We start from the raw sequence: 20808 nt of genomic DNA on the forward strand, positions 1-20808 counted from the left end.
CAGACGCTATAAATTAATTAGGGGCCCATGAAAGCATATACCAGGGGGACCTAACCTGGTCTTAGAAAGTTAATGGGGTGAAGCTATTCCAGGAGGAAGTTCAGAAATGAGCATGGCATTGAAATAGTGAGGGATGGAGAACATGCAGGAAACTGAAATAAGTCCAAACAAAGCGTGACTTTAAAAGAAGAATCAGAGGTACCACACCAAACTATCAAATCACGTGACATAATTTAAAGGCTGGAAACACCAATCCTTACACGAGAACGGTGTCAGAGCTGGCCGGGTTGAAAAGGAGTAGTGGAAACATAAAGAATATTCTACAGACAGTAAAACGGACTGAAGGACAGCACTGAGCAGGACATCTGGAACGGGAAAGGAATGGTGAGTATCTTGTAGAGAGAAGATGGTCACCTGTTTTGCAGGTGTATGGAATCAGAGGGAGAGTTTTGTCGTAATGGATAAGAAAAAAATCATCCCCGGAAGACTGCTAGTTTGTGTCTTTTCAACATGTCTAATCTTACCATAGATTTCACGTTGCTAAGTTTTTCCGAGTAGACGAGAGAGAACCACTGAGCCCATTCCTTGTCAATTACGATGACCTATACTTTAAACATGTTATGTAAATGTATTTGTTCAGAAGATTCCAATCATTTGTCTGGGAAAATCTCTCATTATGTGAATTTGGTTTCAGAAACAGGATCCCTTCCCACTACACAAATCAGAAAAGTTAAATTCTCTATTTCTGTTTCTCGAGGCAGCCATGGCACAGGTTAGACAACCTAGGTTTAGCCCAGCAGATGCAACCGGCAGGATTTCCAATCTTCACATGTGACACAAACATGTGGGGACACCTTAGAACTGCTTCTCTCCATGCCTGCCCCTCTCCAACCACGGTTTCTCTAGCCTTCCATCCTCCCGGTGAGCCACTCAATAGCCTGCGTATGAGTGAGGGTGCAGATTCAGAGAATCAAAAATAAGTTGCTTAGCCCGGCCGGTATGGCTCAGTGGTTGAGCATCAACCTATGAACCAGGATGTCACGGTTTGATTCCCAGTCAGGGCATATGCCCGGGTTACAGGCTTGATCCCCAGTAGGGGCGTGCAGGAGGCAGCTTGTCAATGATCCTCATCATTGATGTTTCTATCTCTCTCCCTCTCCTGTCCTCCCTGAAATCAATAAAAATATTTTTTTAAATAAGTTGTTTATATAAGCTAAAAGTTAATTTCTCATGAAACATTCTAGAGGCAAGTGAACAAGGGCTCCTCGTTAGTTACTGCCATTTTACGGGCCAGCGGGGAAGGTCTCCATGGTCTGAAATTCCCACACAGCACTTCCACACAAGTCCAACTCACCTAAACTGTGAAGAACAGCCGCACTAGCTGCAAGGAAGGCTGGGAAATGTGGTTTGTAGCTGGGAGGCCATGTGCTGAGCCAAACACACTGGGTGAGAGCAATTATTAGGAAGAAGGAAGGATGAATGCTGGGAGCTAGTCACTGCCGTATTTTCCAGGAAACGACGTTTCTGCTCAAATAAGACAGAACTGTTTCTGCTGCTTTTAGCCAAAACGTCAGTGATTCAGATCTTTTTAAGGTCTGCAAAAGAGAGAAACCTGCAGCCACAGTGATGTGGAGTTGACTGGGAAGTGCGGGGGGGACACCACACCTTGGAATCTGCTTTGAAAGTCAATGTTCTACTGTATTCTGCACATATGAACATAAAGGCTTCTCAAAGTTGACTTTTTCCCTCCTTTGACTTACTAAGATGTTTACAATCTTTATTATGTGAAAAATGTCACAGAAGCAGATGAGTCCACACAGGTCCCCACCCTTTAAGTAATCTCTTTAATATGCACAGATCATTGCCAGGTTTACATGTGAAAGAAGTAAACATCAGACAGTGAACTTGTGTGCTTTTCAAAATGCCGCATTTAGCACTTTCTATATTCTCGGGTACTTTCGTTTTAGGGTTGTGTAAGTGCTTTCTACAGGAAAAGGGGGACAATTGACTCTAATGGTGCTTCTGTCCTTAATATATACTTCTGTGTGATCTGGGAAAATGCTTCAAATGGTAAAAAAGTGACAGCAGATAGTTAAGAAAGAGAGCGTTAGATGAGGAAGTTCGGGGGGAAGTAGAGTGTTGGCTGAGCAGCAGTCTTAGGAGGGGGTTCATGGTGAAACCAACCGGAGAAAAGGAGATGTGAAGACCCGTGGGACAAGCACAGAAATGTTAGGAAGGGAATTCAAGACGTGACAGCAAGCTAGGCTTTTCCTCTGTGTTCCCGTAAAAAAATCTCAATTTCCAGGCCGCAATACTTGGTTTTGTACATCAGCATAGAACCAAACAGAACAACTAAAGTTAACCAACATAAAAGGTTAAAATATAATGGCAGTAGCAACAATCTGTTATTTTTTAACCCAAAGAATCCGGTTTCAAATAACACATTACAAAAAACTCCAGACTGAATCTCAGAAGCTTGCCTCCTTAGCTCTCATTTTCAAATATCTCTAGTTCTGTGATCACTCCCCAGATGTCCTGGAAACAAATCTCCTTTTTTTCCTTCAGTGATTCCTCCACATTCTACATCTCTGAAACAAAAACCTCATTTTCCCACTAATGACTTTGGTCATTAATTCCAACTTCCTTAAACACAGACTCAGGGGCCGGGTTTGAAGCTCAAAGGACCGGTCTGCACACAGCTTGTCTCGAAAGAAGCACAATCTCCCTTTCATCAAGCATCCCCCCCTCAAACACCCACCTCAGCTCAGAGACCAAGTCTGTCGTTGGTAAGGATCGGTAACAGTACAGATTGTGTTTGATTTCTATAATATTTGACAATTATAAACAACACGTGTCTCTCTATAAAACTATTCCTATTATCACTCTGTTTTTGCGTCCCCACTTCCATTTGCTTATAGACATACAAGAATCGGAAATGTTTATGACTTGAGGCATTACTGAGGAGAATAATAAAATGTGAAAGGCCAATACACCAAAGCCAGAAAAACAAAAGGTAATATTCTGAACCAGATCTATATGACAAAACCAAAAAAAAAAAAAAGCATTTCAAAGAAGGATTAATAAAATTAAAGAAAAAGGACAGACATGTCCACAGAGAACAGCACTAAATAAGTGTCCCCTTGTGTTCCCAAGACGTGGAAATAAAATGAAGACTAACAGCAGTTTGAAAAGCACCACGTGTGTAAGCTATACCTGTACTTCTCAAGTCTTAATTTAAAGATATTCTTGATACACCATTCTCTCCGTAGAAAAGAACATTATTTTAGCTTCAAGACTGAAATGAAAAGATAACCTCCAGGCACTTTTTAGGAGAAGAAAGGTCACAAATTATTAAAATAGCCACTTAATAAAAGACAGGGCCCCATAATTAAAGAACATTAAGAAATCTGTATCCATCATAATCATACTAGGCAATCAAATTCAATTCAATAAGTAATCACTGGTATTTTGTGTGGTTGGAGTAGCTGATTGTTTTTAATGAGATAACATGAGTTTAAGATGGGCATAATTTATACAGAGCCTAATAATTCCTTGAAGTACTCAGCATACTCAGTAACACGTTTTTAAAATGTATCTCAAGAATGATGAATACAACTATGAGAACCACATTCCCTTTGGTTTTTCCTTAGATAGGTCTGATGGCAACTACTGCTTATTACTACGACCAAATTATAATAACAGGTGAACATGTCACTTCCTAGTATGTATTTCCTGAGTCAAAGTTCCTTGTATCAACAGGATTAATATGTTTGCACAAAACAACCTCTCAATGTGTAAAAAAAATTAGCACATTGTAAGATACAGATTGATAAGTATATGGATAACAGGCCTATCTCTTCACTTAATTCCATAATGACAAAATTCATGATTTTACACTCAAATACTTAAACTAAAACTCTTCAATGTAGCCCAAAAGTAACCTTTAATGATAGATACTTATGAAAATTATTTAGAAATGCTTCCTCAGGAATCTTTTGCAATAAGCAGCTGAAATACTCTTTATTTTTGTTTGTTTTATTTTATTTAAATTCTTTATTGTTTAAAGTATTACATACGTCTCCTTTTACTCTTATCATCTACTTTTTAAATACGCTGAGTTTTTAAAATAGCCACAGGAGGGCAGTATTTCCTAAGAAATAAGTTTAATATAGGCATCTATTTTTTGCGATCAACTGCTAGACATCACAAATCAAATTTGAATGCAGCACATGTTAAATTCCGTCAAATAAAATTACAGAATACCCTAATGATCACACACCTACAATTTAAAAAGAGCTTCATATATAACGTCCCTTGGTTCTCAAAACAGCATATAGACAACATCTATACCAGGGGTGGGCAAACTTTTTGACTCGAGGGCCACAATCGGTTCTTAAACTGGACCGGAGGGCCGGAACAAAAGCATGGATGGAGTGTCTGTGTGAACTAATATAAATTCAAAGTAAAGGAGCGGAGGGGAGAGCAAGAGAACCGGATAGAACAGCCGGATCCGGCCCGCGGGCCGTAGTTTGCCCACGGCTGATCTATACCAATACTTTGAAGCAAACTGAGTTGATTGTTAATTGAACATTCAAAAAGCAAAACAAAGAAATAACACTGGGGTGTTGCAAACTATAGCAAAACAGACAAGTGTAGATTCGCGTTAGTCTCTTAGACATAGGAATCCGTTTCCAAATCCATGACACCATACGTGCTTACCTTGCCAACTATCATTGCAGACACACAATTTTTCCCCTGTGAGGTCACAGTACCCGTGGTCGGGACTGCCGCAATTGGCTTTACAGTAGGGAATATCACAGGCCTCGCCCTTCCAGTATTTATCACATTCACAGTATACTTGACTTGGAACGGAGACACTCGTTGTACACTTCCCATGGCCAGAGCAATTGTTGGGACAAGAGTTGATTCTGTAAAACATAACTCATATATGCTCAAATTCAAGAAAACTGAAAAAGGAGTCCGGTTGATATTTTGTAAGCTTTGTAACTGTATGACCTCTTAAATATTTAAAACAATTTCACAATGTGACGTCAACTTTTTATTCTGTACCCTTTTACCCCTAATGCAATTCAGTTACATTTGTTTGCAGCTGACCTTAGCTCATCCAGTGAGTTTACATGGCCACCGAGATGTCAAACTCCCAAGGGCTACACGAGCAACACCTGCAGACACATGTAGTCCCACACGCAATGCTCCATAAAGGCTTAAGGAGGCAGACGTTTTAAATATGTATTTTACAGAAAAAAGTTAAATTCATGAATACCTGAAGCTACATGAGAAACCAAGATATAAACTAGGTGTATAATATTTAAATAGCATGCTGCCATCTCTACGCTGTTATACAGAAATGAGATGTTTGTCAAACATTATTTTAAGGCTCTTTAACTGATTAATAGAGTCTATTGAATATTTTTTCTTCCTTGCATACAGACCTGAGACAAATCAACTCTATAATAAATTGCTGATTCAAGATATTTAGAATGTTTTATTCCTGGTGAAAAATTCTCTACACTTATAAAGAAATACCATTCTCTACACTTGTAAAGAAAAGGGGAGAAAATGTATGGAGTTCCTCTGTGCTGTTTCAGGTAATGGCATCAGAAAGTGTCTCTGGCTACTTCCCTTTACCCTTAGACTCCAAGATTTTTTAAAAATGGATATAGTGTCACACACATAGTAGATGCTCAATAAATATTATTTTCTTTTCGGGGAGACAGTGGTGTAGTCGCTTACCTTATCTCTGCAAGCCTCAATTCCTCCCTGTGTAAAATGGGGGAAATTCCCACTGGTCAGAATTGTTGGGACGAGAAATAAAGAACATAAAGAGTACACAGCATTCGGTCTGGTGTGAATTCAGAGGACTATGAACACAGCCCCCACACCTGGAGCCCAGGAGGGCACACGAGCTCCTGCTACGAGGAACGTTACCCTAGTTAGTATTTGTTCACTTAATCGTTTACCAACGATTTTACATTTCATAATTCATTTTCAACCAAACTTAACGTGCTACCAATGTCCCGAGACTTAGGATTGATCCTAATGTGAGCTCAGACAGGATTTTGAGGCATGTTGTTAACGTTTGATGTCACTTATGATGTTGAAATGTCACACACTAGCCCGCTCCTCGTACATCTACAAAAACCAACAGTAGACTCTTTGAAGTCAAATTACAAAATTCCTGACAATATGAAATTTCAGAAAAATTACTTACGAATAGAAAATGTTGAAACCAGTGAGATTGTATGCAGCATCACTAAAAAAATGTAACAGTGCGTAGCCAGACGTTGTAACGACTTCAGGCACGCTTTCATTTCCCCGAATCTCAGGGACTATCAAACCGCTGGAAGAGAGGAAAATTAAACGTGTGCATTAGTATACATCTGACGGTTAATCACATAAAACGTATTCAACAATATCTTTGTCAGGATCACTCAGAATCTCTATGAGAATGGGCCGACTAGGAGAATAAAGCTAAAACGGTTCTCACCCCATCGGCTATACCGCAGCCAGCACGCTCACACCCACTCTGAGGCCACCCACTCCGATTTTCTTCTCGCCATTTGGACTGTAATGCCCCATCTCTCCCTTTGTCCTGCTACCCATCCTGTCCTAATCCTCTAAGATGGTCTTTTAGTTAAGTCCGTATAAAACCTGCACTTAAAGCGACCTTGGTACTCTAAGTGACCTGTGGCTTTACTTTTTCCTCCTGGTGAAAAGTTCTGGTGAAAATGTTGTGCAGCCATCTCCACTATCCATCTCCAGAACTTATTCATCATCCCAAACATAAACTCTGTACTCCTTAAACAATAACTCCCCATTTCCCCCTTGCCCACAGTCTTTTTTAATGTTACCCCTTGTGATGTTTTTTAGATCAGCAGTCGCCAACCGGTGGTCCGTGGGGTCTGAAAGGTTGGCAACTGCTGTTTTTGATAATGATCCCTGCCTTGATTTCTCCCACTTTCTGTAATCTTCCTTACACCCCCTCCTTAAATGCAAGTGCACAAAAGAAACTGACAACTGTCATACTCTTGGTAGCATTTATTTCCATCTGTTGAGATCTTGCTTCCATGTGTGTCCCCTGTTTAATTCAAATAAAGTTTTATAAAAATCCTTAAAAAAAAAAAATTCTGGTAAAGCTAGAAGGAACACCACACACGAGCTAAGAGAATGCAATGACATCCTCGTTAAAGCTGTCCGCTTCCAATGTACTAGTCCAGCTATTTTAGGTCATCGAGGGATATATACTTTTTATATTTCTTTAAAATTTTGCATGTTCAGACCAATTACATTAATACAGAACTATTGCAAATATACTGTTACTCACTTAAGGCCATATGCACACAAAAGAAAAATTTGTGGGGGACATAAATGTGCAAAAGTAAGAAATAAAGTTAGTAACTGGTACTTCTTTTTTAAGCCAATTTGTTCCTGGAGAAAATCCCCGGTCTTCACTTACTTACACCACACTCCTCCCTCTAAGTCTGTGGAAACGTGCACTCTAGAGAAAAGAAGCTGCTACCAACTAATTACACCACTCCAAGGGGTCAGCTCCTTTACATGACTGCTGAGCTAGCATGTGGGCACCACCAGGAACTGATTACCTCAAATCTGGCACAACAAAATAAAATACTATAGTCCAACAATTTGTTTGGCAAATGCAGTCTCAAAAGCAAACGAAGAGTAATCCACTCTTGATGCTTTGATAATAATTATTACATCTACTAGCTTATGTTTGAGAAGAACGAAAGATTTTAAAGGGAGACTGTCCACAGAATTCAAATGCTGTAACACCAGTCTTAGTTGCACATATATATTTTTCATTGTCACAGTAAGAGATCAAAATGAGCACACTGCTAAAAATAATACTCCCAAGCCTTTATAATAAAAATAGTTAATCTCTCTGAAACAGATAAAAAGAACAGATTTATTTGCTTGGTTGTTTGTTTATGTTTTAAAAGCATTAAATAAATGAGGGCTTCCACCTCTTGCAAAGCACAAGCAATTTGGACCAGCCAGCCCCGCCACTGACGTCAGCTAGAAAAATGACAAATTAGATAAAAACAAACAAATCTGCCTGCATGCACTGGAGAACTAAGAAGAGGGTAAGCCCAGACATTGGGGCCATTTCTCCTCACAGGCATCGCTGATTTCAAAGCTGGAAGTAAGGGCTGAAGGGCTAAGGAACCAGGTTGAGATAGAGAGCTAGGAAAACTATAAGTGGAAGCCAGGGCCCTCTCTTTGACCAGAGACCCCAAAGAAGAGAAATAAAAGTGAACCAATAAGAGAAATAAAAGTGAACAGGGCCTCCAGGGGACCACCCTGCAGCTTGGATGTGAACTGGGACTCGGCTGACTGTGGATTGCTAGCATCCTCAGGCACCCTCTGTAGGACTATAGCACCTTTCAGGTCTCAGATTAGTGCTACCTATGACTTTACAAACATGATGTCCAGCACACAATTTTAAAAAAAGCGGCCCGGCTGGCACGGCTCAGTGGCTGAGCGTTGAACTATGAACCAGGAAGTCATGGCTCGATTTCCAGTCAAGGCACATGCCCGGGTTGCAGACTCGTGTTTGGGGCATGCAGGTGGCAGCCAATCAGTGATTCTCTCTCAACAATGATGTTTCTATCTCTCTCTCCCTCTCCCTTCCTCTCTGAAATAAAAAAAAAATATTTTTTTAAAGACTTCAATCCAATCCATTCTCTAAAATCTAAGAAGTCTTGCCTATAAAGTCCTATGTCTTCAGTGTGATATACCAGTACAAGAAAGCAATACTGCAGGGATTAAGGGATTACCTGACCTTGTACGTATTCTGACTCCATCACTTATCCGCGAGGCAAATTTGGGTCACTCACAGAATCTCTCTATGCCTCAATCTTTTGTTTATAAAATAGCAGTAACAATACCTAGTATCAGGTCATTGTGAGGATTCAATGAGTTAATGTATGTTAAGCACTCTTGCACACTACCTTGTCACATAATGAGCATTCAGTAGATATTACTGACTACTCTTGGTGGGTAATCTGGCTCCTACCTATCCTTCACATTACCTATAATCAAGTGACTCAAAACCACTTACTACTATCTATTATCCCAAACTATAATGTACTTTACTGTGTCTATGCCTTTGTGCATATGTTTTTCTCTATCAAAATGACATCCTACCTGGTCCTCATACTTTGCCTATCATTCTACTCATGAGGAAATTCACCATGAAGAATTACTTACTTCTTCTGAAATCATAGGGTGCTCTTTTCAAAATCTGATCGTAACATTTAATGTGCTGTGAGCTCTATTTTACATGTTGCCACCAGTGGCTAACTACTGTATAGTGATATATCCCTCAAATCCTTGGGATTTCCCAAGGGATAGGCGTGTCTCTGTTATTCTCCGTGGGCCCTGATGGTTTATGGTAATGAGATGACTCGGGATGGAAGCTGGCCACACCAGAAAGACCAACCATGTGCTTTAAAGGGTCCAGGCTTTGAGCCACAAGCAATCAATCTGACTTCCAGAGAGAGGGCGGGAGCTAGAGAGTGAGCCTTGTGGCCAATGGTTCAATCAATCAGGCCTATATAACGAAAACCCAATAAAAACTCTGACACCTGTAGCTGAGGTGAGCCTCCTGAATGGAGATACACGAGTGAGCTGGGAGGGTGACACGTCCCGAGGACACAGATGGTTTGTTTGTGATCCTCTCAGACTCTCCCAATGGGTCGCCTCACTTGGCTGGTTGTGATTTTTATCCTTCATGATAAAACTACAATGATATGGACAGTGCTTTCCTGAGTTCTGTGAGTCATTCGCAGCGAATTATTGAACCTACAGGGCGTGGGCACCCCTAAATTTGTAGCCAGCTGATCAGAAGTATAAGTGACCTGGGGAACTCCTGAACTTGCAGCTGGTATCTGAGCGAAGGGCAGTTTTATGGAGGGCTGTGCACTCAACCGATGAAGTTGGGCCTAAATCCAGGTGGTTGGGTCTAAGTCATTGCAATCCTCTTTATCTTATTTTTCTCATCCTCCAGGCTTATGACAGCCTCTGGAACTGATGGGTTCTCAAATATTTGTCAGATAGGAAATACTTCTGCAACTGGAATAATTTGGACAATTAGATTCTGAATTCTTAGCAACATACAATTTAGATTTTAAGTCACTAAACTATCAAGTCCTAATCCTGACACTACTGTCTATTGTATGTAAAACTTAATTTCTCCAAATCTCAACGTTCTCAACTGTGAAATGGGGATAACAGTAACTCTTCCACAAGGTCCTTGTGAGGATTACATGGCATTTAACTTTTTAAATTGATTTTAGAGAAAAAAAGGGAGAGAGAAAAACATGGATGTGAGAGAGAAACATCGATCAGTTGTCTCCCACACGTGCCCCCTCCCCACCCTGGGGATCGAACCTGAAACCTGGAACCCACGTAAGTGCCCTGACAGGAATCAAAGCAGCCACCTTTAGGTGTAATGGAAGAAGATCCAACCCAGGCACACCGGCCAGGGCGGATTACATGACATTTAAACTGCCCACTACAGTGCTTTTCAATAAGCAGGATGCTTTCATCTCCCTCCGGACACCTAACAGGAACACTTGCTAATGAGAAGTCACTGGTTCCATCTTCAAGGTCATATACTAAATCCCACCTGCTAATTATCTTACAAAAGTTCCCTTCCATGTCAAGAAATGGTAGGTAAGAGTGTTAACGGACCGCTGTTAATTAATGCGAAGTCATTACAACTACTGGAAAAACAAATGAAAAGGCACACATCTAAATGATGGTCAGTCAATAGTGCCATAAGAGAGAGTAATGGCAGCAGAATGACATCTAAATTGCTAAAAAATAAATGTATGAACCCAGGACCTCATCTAATTGTCACAATGAATTACCTTACGATGTGATTATTCGGGAGGCACTCCTCCATTTTCTATCTCCTACCCTTAGATGAAGGGCTAGTCCTGGCTACTCTTTATATAATTTTCAAACATTTCAGAGATTAAGTTCTACAAGTGTTTTGAGCAATAATGATATCACAGAACTGGGTCTAAGCTCCCAAGGAGTCACTTTGAAATAGTCATTTGGAAATACAAGTCTTTACATGTTTGTCCAAAAAATTATAGTTCACGTTCCTGATAAACCGAATACTGGCAACAAAAGAAAATGAAAATTTTTATAGGGAATAAGCTTTTATCTATGTTTAAATTTTTAACAATGACTAAACATATAAAAGATACTATGTAAAAAACAAAAGTAAAGAATAATGAGTAACTCTGGTCAACAATCACATTCATTAACTTATACACAAAATCTACGCTACATGTTCATAATTTTTCCTATGCCTAATATATTTCCTCCTATTTGCAAAACATTTTATAATCTGTACATTCAAACATAAAGATTTTTAAAATGATATTGAAAATGATGTGTTTTTAAAATTAAGCCTGACTACCTGACTACTACTAATAAAATATTTTGAAGCAACCAAAATCCCCAAATTTGAGAACTGATGAACACACCTTCTTTATTAAACCATTACATAAAGCATAATTTAACTTTTTTATAAAAATTGTAAATTTTATCATTTTGCCAAACACACACACACACACACTGGAGGCCCAGTGCCCGACATTCATGCACTGGGGGGGAGGGGTGTTCCTCAACCTGGCCCAGGACCCCTCGGGGGATGTCCACCTGCCACAGAGGCAGGAGAGGCTCCGCCAATGCCGCTGCTCTTTCCAGCCATGAGCCCAGCTTCTGGCTGAGCAGCACTCCCCCTGTGGGAGTGCACTGAGCACCAGGGGGCAGCTCCTGCGTTGGGCATCTGCCCCCTGGTGGTCAGTGCACGTCATAGCGACCAGTTCTGCCGTTCGGTCGATTTGCATATTAGAGTTTTATTATATAGGATACCCCCATCTATTTATTTGTCAGCTAGAACTTGTGTTAATTTATTCAAATAGTTCTGAAAACATCATCAAATCACTTTAAAAGAATACACTATATACAGCAAAAAACAAAGGATGTTCATTCAGAAATCTACATTTCTGATATAAAACTCATTTATCTCTACTATATCAATACCAACATTATTATATATACACCTAAGTTGATGGTCAATATCTCTGCAAATTTATTTTGGACTACAGATCAGTATATCTTTAAAATTAATAAATTATATGTAGTTACTTTCCTAAAGCTATAAGTTCATCAATTAAACATAAGTACTCACCTAAGTACAGCTATTAAAGGTGCATATATAGAATCTCCATCATAAACATACATGTGATCCCAGCTACATTCTGTAGCAAAATGATTGAATCTTAATCTTAACACTGCATTTGGACTAAAAGGAAATAAAATATTTTAAAATTAATGTATAATATGCAAAGCACAGTCCATTTACAGATAATTTTGCTATAAATCCTTAAGTCACCTATTACAGATAATTTTGCTATAAATCCTTAATTTTGCTATATATCCTTAAGTCAGTGTAAAAGACTGATAAGCAGTCACATTTAAACTATAAAAAAGACATGCAACTTCAAATCCACTACCAGGCCATGTATGTATCATCATTTTCTAAAGATTCAGTCCACAGGGAATGCTCAATCTCTTGATTAAGGTGGAGGTTAAATAGATTGCATACATTACTGAAACCTATTGAACTGTATATTGAATATACGTGCATTCTGTTTTATGCACATTGTTCTTGAATAAAGTTGAATTTTAAAATTTAACACTCAAGAAGCAACTATTGTGATTTCTACACAAACCTTAACCAGAGGCCCTAATAAGGTCTTCAAATTTTAACTGAAAGGTCTCAATATGAAATCTATTAACAAGGAAACAAAATGAGACCACAGGTGCATAGGGAATTAATAACTTCTGGTTCTGAAAAATTCTTTAAGTATACCCCAAACTGCCAGTTTTCCAAAGGTACTCTTTAAAAATCATAATATTGTTCAAACAATTCATATCGATTCATTTATGATCCATTCACAATGTTTAAATAGATAAATTCAGTCTAAAGCCCTAACTCCTGAAAAATACCTCTAAAAGGAAAATTCACTCTTTTCTATAAAATGTTCTCTTTTTAACACCCTCAAAACTAAAATGCTGATTAATATAAATCAATGGTATAATTTGGCATGGAATATTTTTACTTTCTATGGAATCTTCAAATTCTATAACAAGATGTTTAAAAGAAGCCAAAAAATGCCTACTTGCTTTAAAATGACACACTAACAAACATCAAAAATAAAATATATGTAAAAATTATCCTGGCTGATGTGGCTCAACAGTTGAACATCGACCTATGAACCAAGAGGTCATGGTTTGATTCCCGGTGAGGGTACATGCCCGAGTTGGGGACTCAACCCCCAGTGGGGGATGTGCCAGAGGCAGCCAATTGGTGATTCTCTCATCATTGATGTTTCTATCTTTCTCTCCCTCTACCTTCCTCTCTGAAATCAATAAAATACATATTTAAAAAATAAAATACATGTAAAAATTAAACTATTATCACAAGTGATAGGTATTGTAATTTATATTAAATGTGATATCTAAAAGTTGTAAAGCCCATAAAACTGTCATGAATACTGGTACTGTTTTTTTAATAATAAGCAATTAAATAACCTCTATTATTATAAAGTTGTTATACTTTACTGCTTTAACATTGATATGACATCTTCTTTATCATTTTAGAATAAAATAAGTATACCCAAATTGTGTACTTACTAGCCTTCAATCAGCCATGTACATTTAGTTTTATACTTATAGTTAATTGGACCATCTGTTAAATATCCAGAAGGTTCTGTTAACCTAGAAAACAAAATCATGAAAATAATTACCTTAAAGTAACTTTAAGACATATAGTAGCATAAGAAAATTTAAAAGACGTTAAGTTACAGGAATGGGATATAGCATTTTTGTCAAAAAAGAAGTTATTTACAACTTAGAAAATTTTTCAAATTGCCATATATTTCTCTAGATCTCAAAATAAATTTATTTTGGCTTTCTTTAAACCTTAATGTATGAAGACCGTTTCATTTTACATGTTGGAAAAATGTACTGCAAGACTGAACATTGTATTGAATGTTGACAAAGACTAGATTAAGTTAAATTTCCTCCGCACAAAAATTAGGTGGAGGCAAAGAAGGGAAATCAAACACACTGAGAAATACAGACGTTTGGAACACAGCAATAGTATATGTGCATGCTGCCTTCAGAGCTATACTCTTAGCTGTGTTTGTTTTTGACGCACCAGGATTGCTAAAGAGCCATCACCAGACTTGCTGATTTTGGCTACCTGGTTTTATTATCATTTTCTCTTGTCTATATGATTTTTCAGGATTTAAAAATATTTAAAACAGGATCCCAATTCTACTTCATTTTATTCTTAGTTCAGCCCAATTATTTTACCAAGATCATATTTTAAACAATTACAATAGCTTCCCATTTAGCCTTTATATATTTATATATGCATCTAAACACAACACACATACACATATTGGGGCTTATCACATATTCACATATGCATACACATGTACACATACATATATACAACACAGATATAAGGGTCATTATCTAGTTTTAGATAAAATTAAAATTTCCTTATATTATAGAGTCTTAAAAACTTTAGGGGGAAAAAGAATTATCTACCCAAATTGGGCTGACTGAAGGGTCAATCAATATGAATGTTATTTGTAAATCTTTCATAATCCCAGCCAGCTTACTTTGGGCAAGAAGGCGGCTAGTTCATGCTTAGAAAAGTTTCTGAAGAGCAACAGACAAATTACAATGTTCTCAAATTAATGAAATAATAAATCGAGCATTTTCTACATGTCAGATACTACTATAAGCACATAATGTATGACTTCATTTTAAAATCCCCCAGACCTGCCCTAGCTGGTTTGGCTCAGTGGATAGAGTGTTGGTCTGCGGAATGAAGGGTCCTGGGTTCGATTCCAGTCAAAGGCACACGCCCAGTTTGTGGCCTCGGTCCCCAGTAGGGGGCATCTAGGAGGCAGCCGATCAATGATTCTCTCTCATCATTGATGTTTCTTTTCTCTCTCTCCCTCTCCCATCCTCTCTGAAAACAATAAAAATGAATTAAAAAATAAAATAAAATCCCCCAAGCCCTAAGAGATAGTGAGTAGTTATTAATCCCATATTAAAGATAAGAAAACGAAAGCACAAATAACAGGTTAAATCATTTGTCCTGATTTTTCACTTCCAATAATGTCAGATGAGGTAATTTGGACCAGCCCACCACTGAGGACAATTTAAAAAGCTAAGAACAATTTTAAAATCTTAAAAGCATGCTGTAAGTAACAAAATGGTAAGATCTGCCAAGCCAAGATGAAGAAGTTGCAAATTCCAGGCATTCAAAGCTACTTTTGTGGGGGAGAAATCTGTCTATTTAGAAGACACTGCCAAAGGCTGAGTGCTTTTGGCAGCCTCAACAAGGGGTGACAGAAAACCCCAAGACCTGCAATTGGCTTAAGGTGGTACTAGAACTGCCAGAATGCTCAGGCTCCTAATGTTTGAAATTTAGCAACAGACTTTTAAGTCACAAGGACAATTAGACAATATTTTTAATTGAATACCAAAACCACAACACATCAAAATTTATAAGATGAAGCTAAATCAGTGTTTAGAGAGGAATTTATAGTTCTAAATGTATGCATTAGAAAATTGATAATCAATTACAACTCAAAAAAACTAGAAAAATAACAATAAATTAAACAACAAGAAAAGTATAAGGGAATAATAAAAGCAGAAATCTCTGAAATAGAAAAGTCTTATAATAATGAAAATTCATGTAATTAAAAGTTGGCTTTATAAAGACTAGGAAATTAATAACCCCCTATCAAAACTACTCAAGGAAAAAATATTCATTACCATTATCAAAAAGGAAATGAGGAACATTATTACTGATACTACAGAAAAAATAATATATTAAGAACTTCATACCAATAAATTTGACATTTTAGATGGAATGCAAAAATTATTTTTAAAGTACAACCTGACAAAACCAAAACAAGAAAAAATAAAAATTATAAATATCCCTCATACAAAAATCCTAAACTGAATATTATCAAATTTTATTTGGTATAGATATTAAAAATATATATAAAAAGAAGAGCATATAACAGTATTCCTGGAAGAGGTATGTGTGAAGACTTGGAGGTTCATGAAATAGCATGATATCTTTGGGGAACTGCAAGTGATTCAGAGGATCAATGAGTAATGTCTAAAGACAAGACTATACACAGTAATCGATATGACATTGTATGAAAATCATCCTATGCCTATCATGAAAGTCCTTCAGAGCAAGAAAGCAGCTCGGCAGAAGGGACTACACAAAACACTGAAAGGCAAATATGAACAACCCCTGGTGGCCGAGTCAAAACATTAGAGTAATGCAAACAACAGATACACCAATAGCCTGGGAGAAAAATGTGGGGAGTGAGATTCTTTGAAGAATTAGGGCTTTCAGAAGCTACTCAGTGCATGAGCCTGGGAATTTGGGCAGACCCTGTGCTCCGAAAAGACATGAGAAGACGCTACACTTTCTCCTCTGGCTAAATTTTACACTCAGAACCAGAAGGAAGTGCGGCGAAGGCAGTCATAAGCAACCTGGCTAAGCACTGAGGGAGTGCCACAACAATCTACAAAGCCTGGGAGAGCTCCTTATTTTTTCTTGGCTCAAGCACTCAAGGAAATTTATTAAAATACTACCTGACCACAAGCCTAAGGAACAGAGACTTAGAGACCACACGCAACAAAGAATGCCGTCATTACAAAACTCGTTTAGAAAAGTCACTGAACAAGTACACAATGATGACACACATCCTATATAATAAAGAGGGGATATGCAAATTGACCATCACACCATCACAAAGATGGCGGCGCCCACAGCCACAAGATGGCGGCGCCCAGTTTCCTCAGCCCCGCCAGAGTCCCCTAATCCTTTCAACCCCACTGCGGGGGGTTGGGGAGATTGGGGAGCAGGCACACAGTGCAGGTGGACCCGCCCTCAGCCCCCCAGCTGCTCAGGGCCAGCCTGAGGCACAGGCAAGCCTCGATGTCGGCTGCCCAGCCAACACCCAAGGTACAGGCAAGCCTCGATGTCGGCTGTCCAGACACCTAGGGCCAGCCAAGGCTCTGGTAACCATGGCCGGCCGAGGCTTGCGCTGCCAGCAGTGGCAGCAGCAGAAGTGTGATGGGGCTTCGCCTTCCCCTGATCGCTGGGTCATCTCCCACCCAAGGGCTCCCGGACTGTGAGAGGAGGGCTGAGGGACCCCCCCGCCTCCAGGTCATGAATTTTCATGCACCAGGCCTCTAGTAAACAATAAAAAGGAACCCTCAGAAGGGGGAAGAATCTGATTTCTAGTGTTATCATCCTATATAATAAGAGCTAATATGCTAATTAGACCAAACAGCCGAACAACCGACTGTCTGGACAACTTTCTGGATGGAACCGGGCTGCCAGGGCTGGCCAAGGCTGCGAGGGGCTGTGAGAGGCTGCGAGGGCCGGCTGGGGCTGCGAGGGGCTCCAAGGACCGAGCCCCTTGAAGAATTCCGTGCATCGGGCCTCTAGTATTATAATAGTCAAACGTCCAGTCTCCAACCACAAAAAATTACGAAGCATGCAAAGAAACAAGGAAGTGTGCTCCATTCAGAGAAGCTAACAGAAACTGTCCCTGAGGAAACACAGACACTGCACGTGCTTGACTAATTCAACTGTTTTCAACAGGCTAAAGAGCTAACGGAAACCAGCGAAATGGTATCTCAACAAATAGAGAATATCAATAAAGATTCAGAAATGTTCTTATCACAACCTCAAAGTCAGTATTCCTTCCATTCTCTCAAAAAGCAAGGTAACACACAGGAGACTCTTGTATAAAAGTTTCCTCTGGATGTAAGCCTACGCATAGATCCCTAGGGAGACTCCATTAAGAAATCCTTCTCCCGCCTGGCCGGCATGGCTCAGTGGTTGAGCATCGACCTAGGAACCGGGAGGTAGTAGTTCCGTTCCTGGTGAAGCACATGCCACGGCTGCAGGCTTGATCCCCAGTAGGAGGCTGTGCAGAAGGCAGCCAATCAATGATTCTCTCTCATCGCTAATGTTTCTCTCTCTCCCCCCCCCCTCTCCCTTTCTTTCTGAAATCAACAAAATATTTTTTTTAAAGAAAGAAATCAAACGTCACATCACCCTGCTTGGCCCCGGAGGATGACTGGTTAGCCAGAGACGGGTAAGATTCCTCAGGGAAGGAACAACCTAAGACAGGCACAGTTGCAGAGGGGCCATCAGGAGAGAACTTGGGGATCATCAGAGGTGGGGCACAGACCCTCACCCCCCCAACCTTGCAGGGGCCTGAACCCTCACCCCGTCTGAGGGAGGTCTCCTGCCCCCATGGCTGCTTTGCTTCCCACGCCCAGCTCAGATCGGGACACAGGTGACAGACAGTGACTTGGCCCAGCTCAGATTGGGACCCAGGTAACAGACAGAGACTTGGCCGACAGCAGCTGCCCTATATCTAAATCCAGCCTAGCACCAGGAATGCTCAGGGCCTACTCAAGAATGCAAATAATCCTTTCCACTAATATTTACAGGGTAAATTAAGATTGTTGGTAGAGTATTAAGTTTGACAGTAAAATAATAATCAAGTTTTCAGATTAATTTAAATAGGCTAATTGAAATAAGTGAATATTCAAGAAAATTTAATTGTACTGGACAAAAAGCTGTTCCTAATGTGGTAACTAAAATTTCTATTGGTAGTTCATCTCATGGTAAAATTCCTGAACATGCAATGAAACTAAAGCAGTCATATTTTTGTCAAAAAATTAAAATTTAAAGTCATCAAGACTGCATTATAAAAGTTACAAAAGCCTCCATTAATCAAAAAAGGGGGGATAGAAGGGTAATATCATGTAAGGAAAAATATCCTATAAGTAAATTACATCTAGAAAATTTTTACTTTACAAAATTAGTTTTCATTTGTAATGCTAACAGCAAGACACCCATGAAAAACACACATGGTGTCTAAATAAGACAAAGGAAAATCGTTTGGGCAAAAATAAAAAGGATCCCAAATCAATTATATAGAAAAAATTCCTTTATTAACTTTTGGTCGAGAATATGTTTGTAAATTTTCAGAAAACAACTCCAAGACCATGTGGATTCCTGCAACAGAGAGGAATTGACAGGTCTGCTCCAACCACGAAGACAAGAGGAGAAACAGTCCAGAGATGGAAGACGCTGATGACGCCTTACCACGCTAGCAGTCAGCAGCTGTGCGACGCAGCAGCTTGCCTAGGACCAAACCAGAGAGGGTCGGACCTGCATTGCCACCATGTGCCCACCATCCAGATATCATTGCTGACATGTACACATAAGGAACTGTTTGACATTGAAATGGGGACTCAGAACTGTTGGACATGGAAATTGGGACTCAAACGTTTTTTGTTATTATATGTTTATTTCTAGTCTGCAGAGGCAAGATTTTTTAAAGGAATGAAATGGGGAAAAAATAGATACAGAGGCAAAGAAGCATTGAACAGACTGTCAAACTACAGTGGGAAGGCAGAGGAGGTTGCGGGGCGGGGGGGGGGGGGGCTGTAAGAGATCAACCGAAGGACTTGTACACATGCATATAAGCATAACCAATGGATAAAAAACACTGGGGGGAGGGGGCAGGTAAAGGCATGTACTGGGGGGAAGGGGAGGCCGGGGGAAGGTCAATGGGGAAGGAAAAAAAAAAAGGAGACATATGTACTACTATTTGTAATACTTCAAACAATTAAAAATAAATAAATAAAAAAGAAAAAAAAAGAAAGAAATCCTTCTCCCTAAGTTTCTAACTTACAGTGGCAACAAACCTTAAAAGTAAAATCGTGCTTATTTAAATTATAAATAATTATAAATTATCAGTCATAAATTAAGATTGTGTGTAATAGTTTAGAGCCTCAGGAACTTAATATTTTTTATGTCTAATTTGTTCCACAACCCTACACGGCTACTTCTATTTCAGCTTCTGTGATGCAAGCATATCACTATGACATATTCAAAAAGCACCTTAATACACAGTTATGAAATATATAGCTCTTTTTATCTGGAAATTTAAGAACAGGCAGCTCTGCTTTGCAAATACCACCTATAATACAATCCATTTTCCTCGTAGGGAATACTCCGCCCAAACGGTATAGGAATAAATTGCCTCTTCTCTCTGCAACCAAAGTCCCCTCTATCTCTGTACCACCGTACCTTCTCAAACTGACCCAGTCCTGTTCGACGCTTCTCAACTCCTTACTCTTAGTTTAAAACATATCTTCCCGATGTGGCACATATATACAATGGAATACTACTCAGTCATAAGAAAGGATGAAATAGCACCATTTGCAACAACATGGATGGACCTTGAGAAAGTTATGCAAAGTGAAATAAGTCAAACAGAAAAAGCTAAGAACCATATGATTTCACTCATATCTATAATAATAAAAGCATAATATGCAAATTGACCAAACAGCCGAACAGCAGAACAACCATCCAGATGACCTTCCGGATGACCTTCCGGGTGAAGCAGGAGCTGCAAGGGCCAAGGCAGCAGCTGGGGTGGCTGCGAGGGCCAATGCTGCAAGAGCCTACCCTTGCAAGTATTTCGTGCATCGGGCCTCTAGTGTGGGATATAAAACTGAAACTTATAAACACAATCAGCAGTGGTTGCCAAAGGGAAGGTGGGGGGGAGCGGGGGAGGGGGTCCTAAGATAAGGTGACAGGAG

The 20808-nt window shown here is 39.4% G+C and overlaps 1 protein-coding gene across 4 annotated transcripts in view; it reads right to left on the reverse strand.

The window, feature by feature from the left end:
* ATRNL1 (attractin like 1) overlaps nucleotides 1-20808 on the reverse strand; it is a 485649-nt gene that overhangs the window by 451876 nt on the left and 12965 nt on the right. For all 4 annotated transcript variants that reach the window (XM_080641695.1, XM_080641694.1, XM_080641692.1 and 1 more), the window contains exons 2-5: nucleotides 13759-13842; nucleotides 12251-12364; nucleotides 6233-6361; nucleotides 4720-4928 (exon numbers count right to left, since the gene is read on the reverse strand). In XM_080641695.1, coding sequence (XP_080497821.1) covers nucleotides 4720-4928; nucleotides 6233-6361; nucleotides 12251-12364; nucleotides 13759-13842 — 536 coding nt within the window. The remainder of the gene's footprint in view (nucleotides 1-4719; nucleotides 4929-6232; nucleotides 6362-12250; nucleotides 12365-13758; nucleotides 13843-20808) is intronic.

The sequence above is a fragment of the Plecotus auritus genome, assembly GCF_963455305.1.
Source record: "Plecotus auritus genome assembly, chromosome: 9".
NCBI lineage: Eukaryota > Metazoa > Chordata > Mammalia > Chiroptera > Vespertilionidae > Plecotus > Plecotus auritus.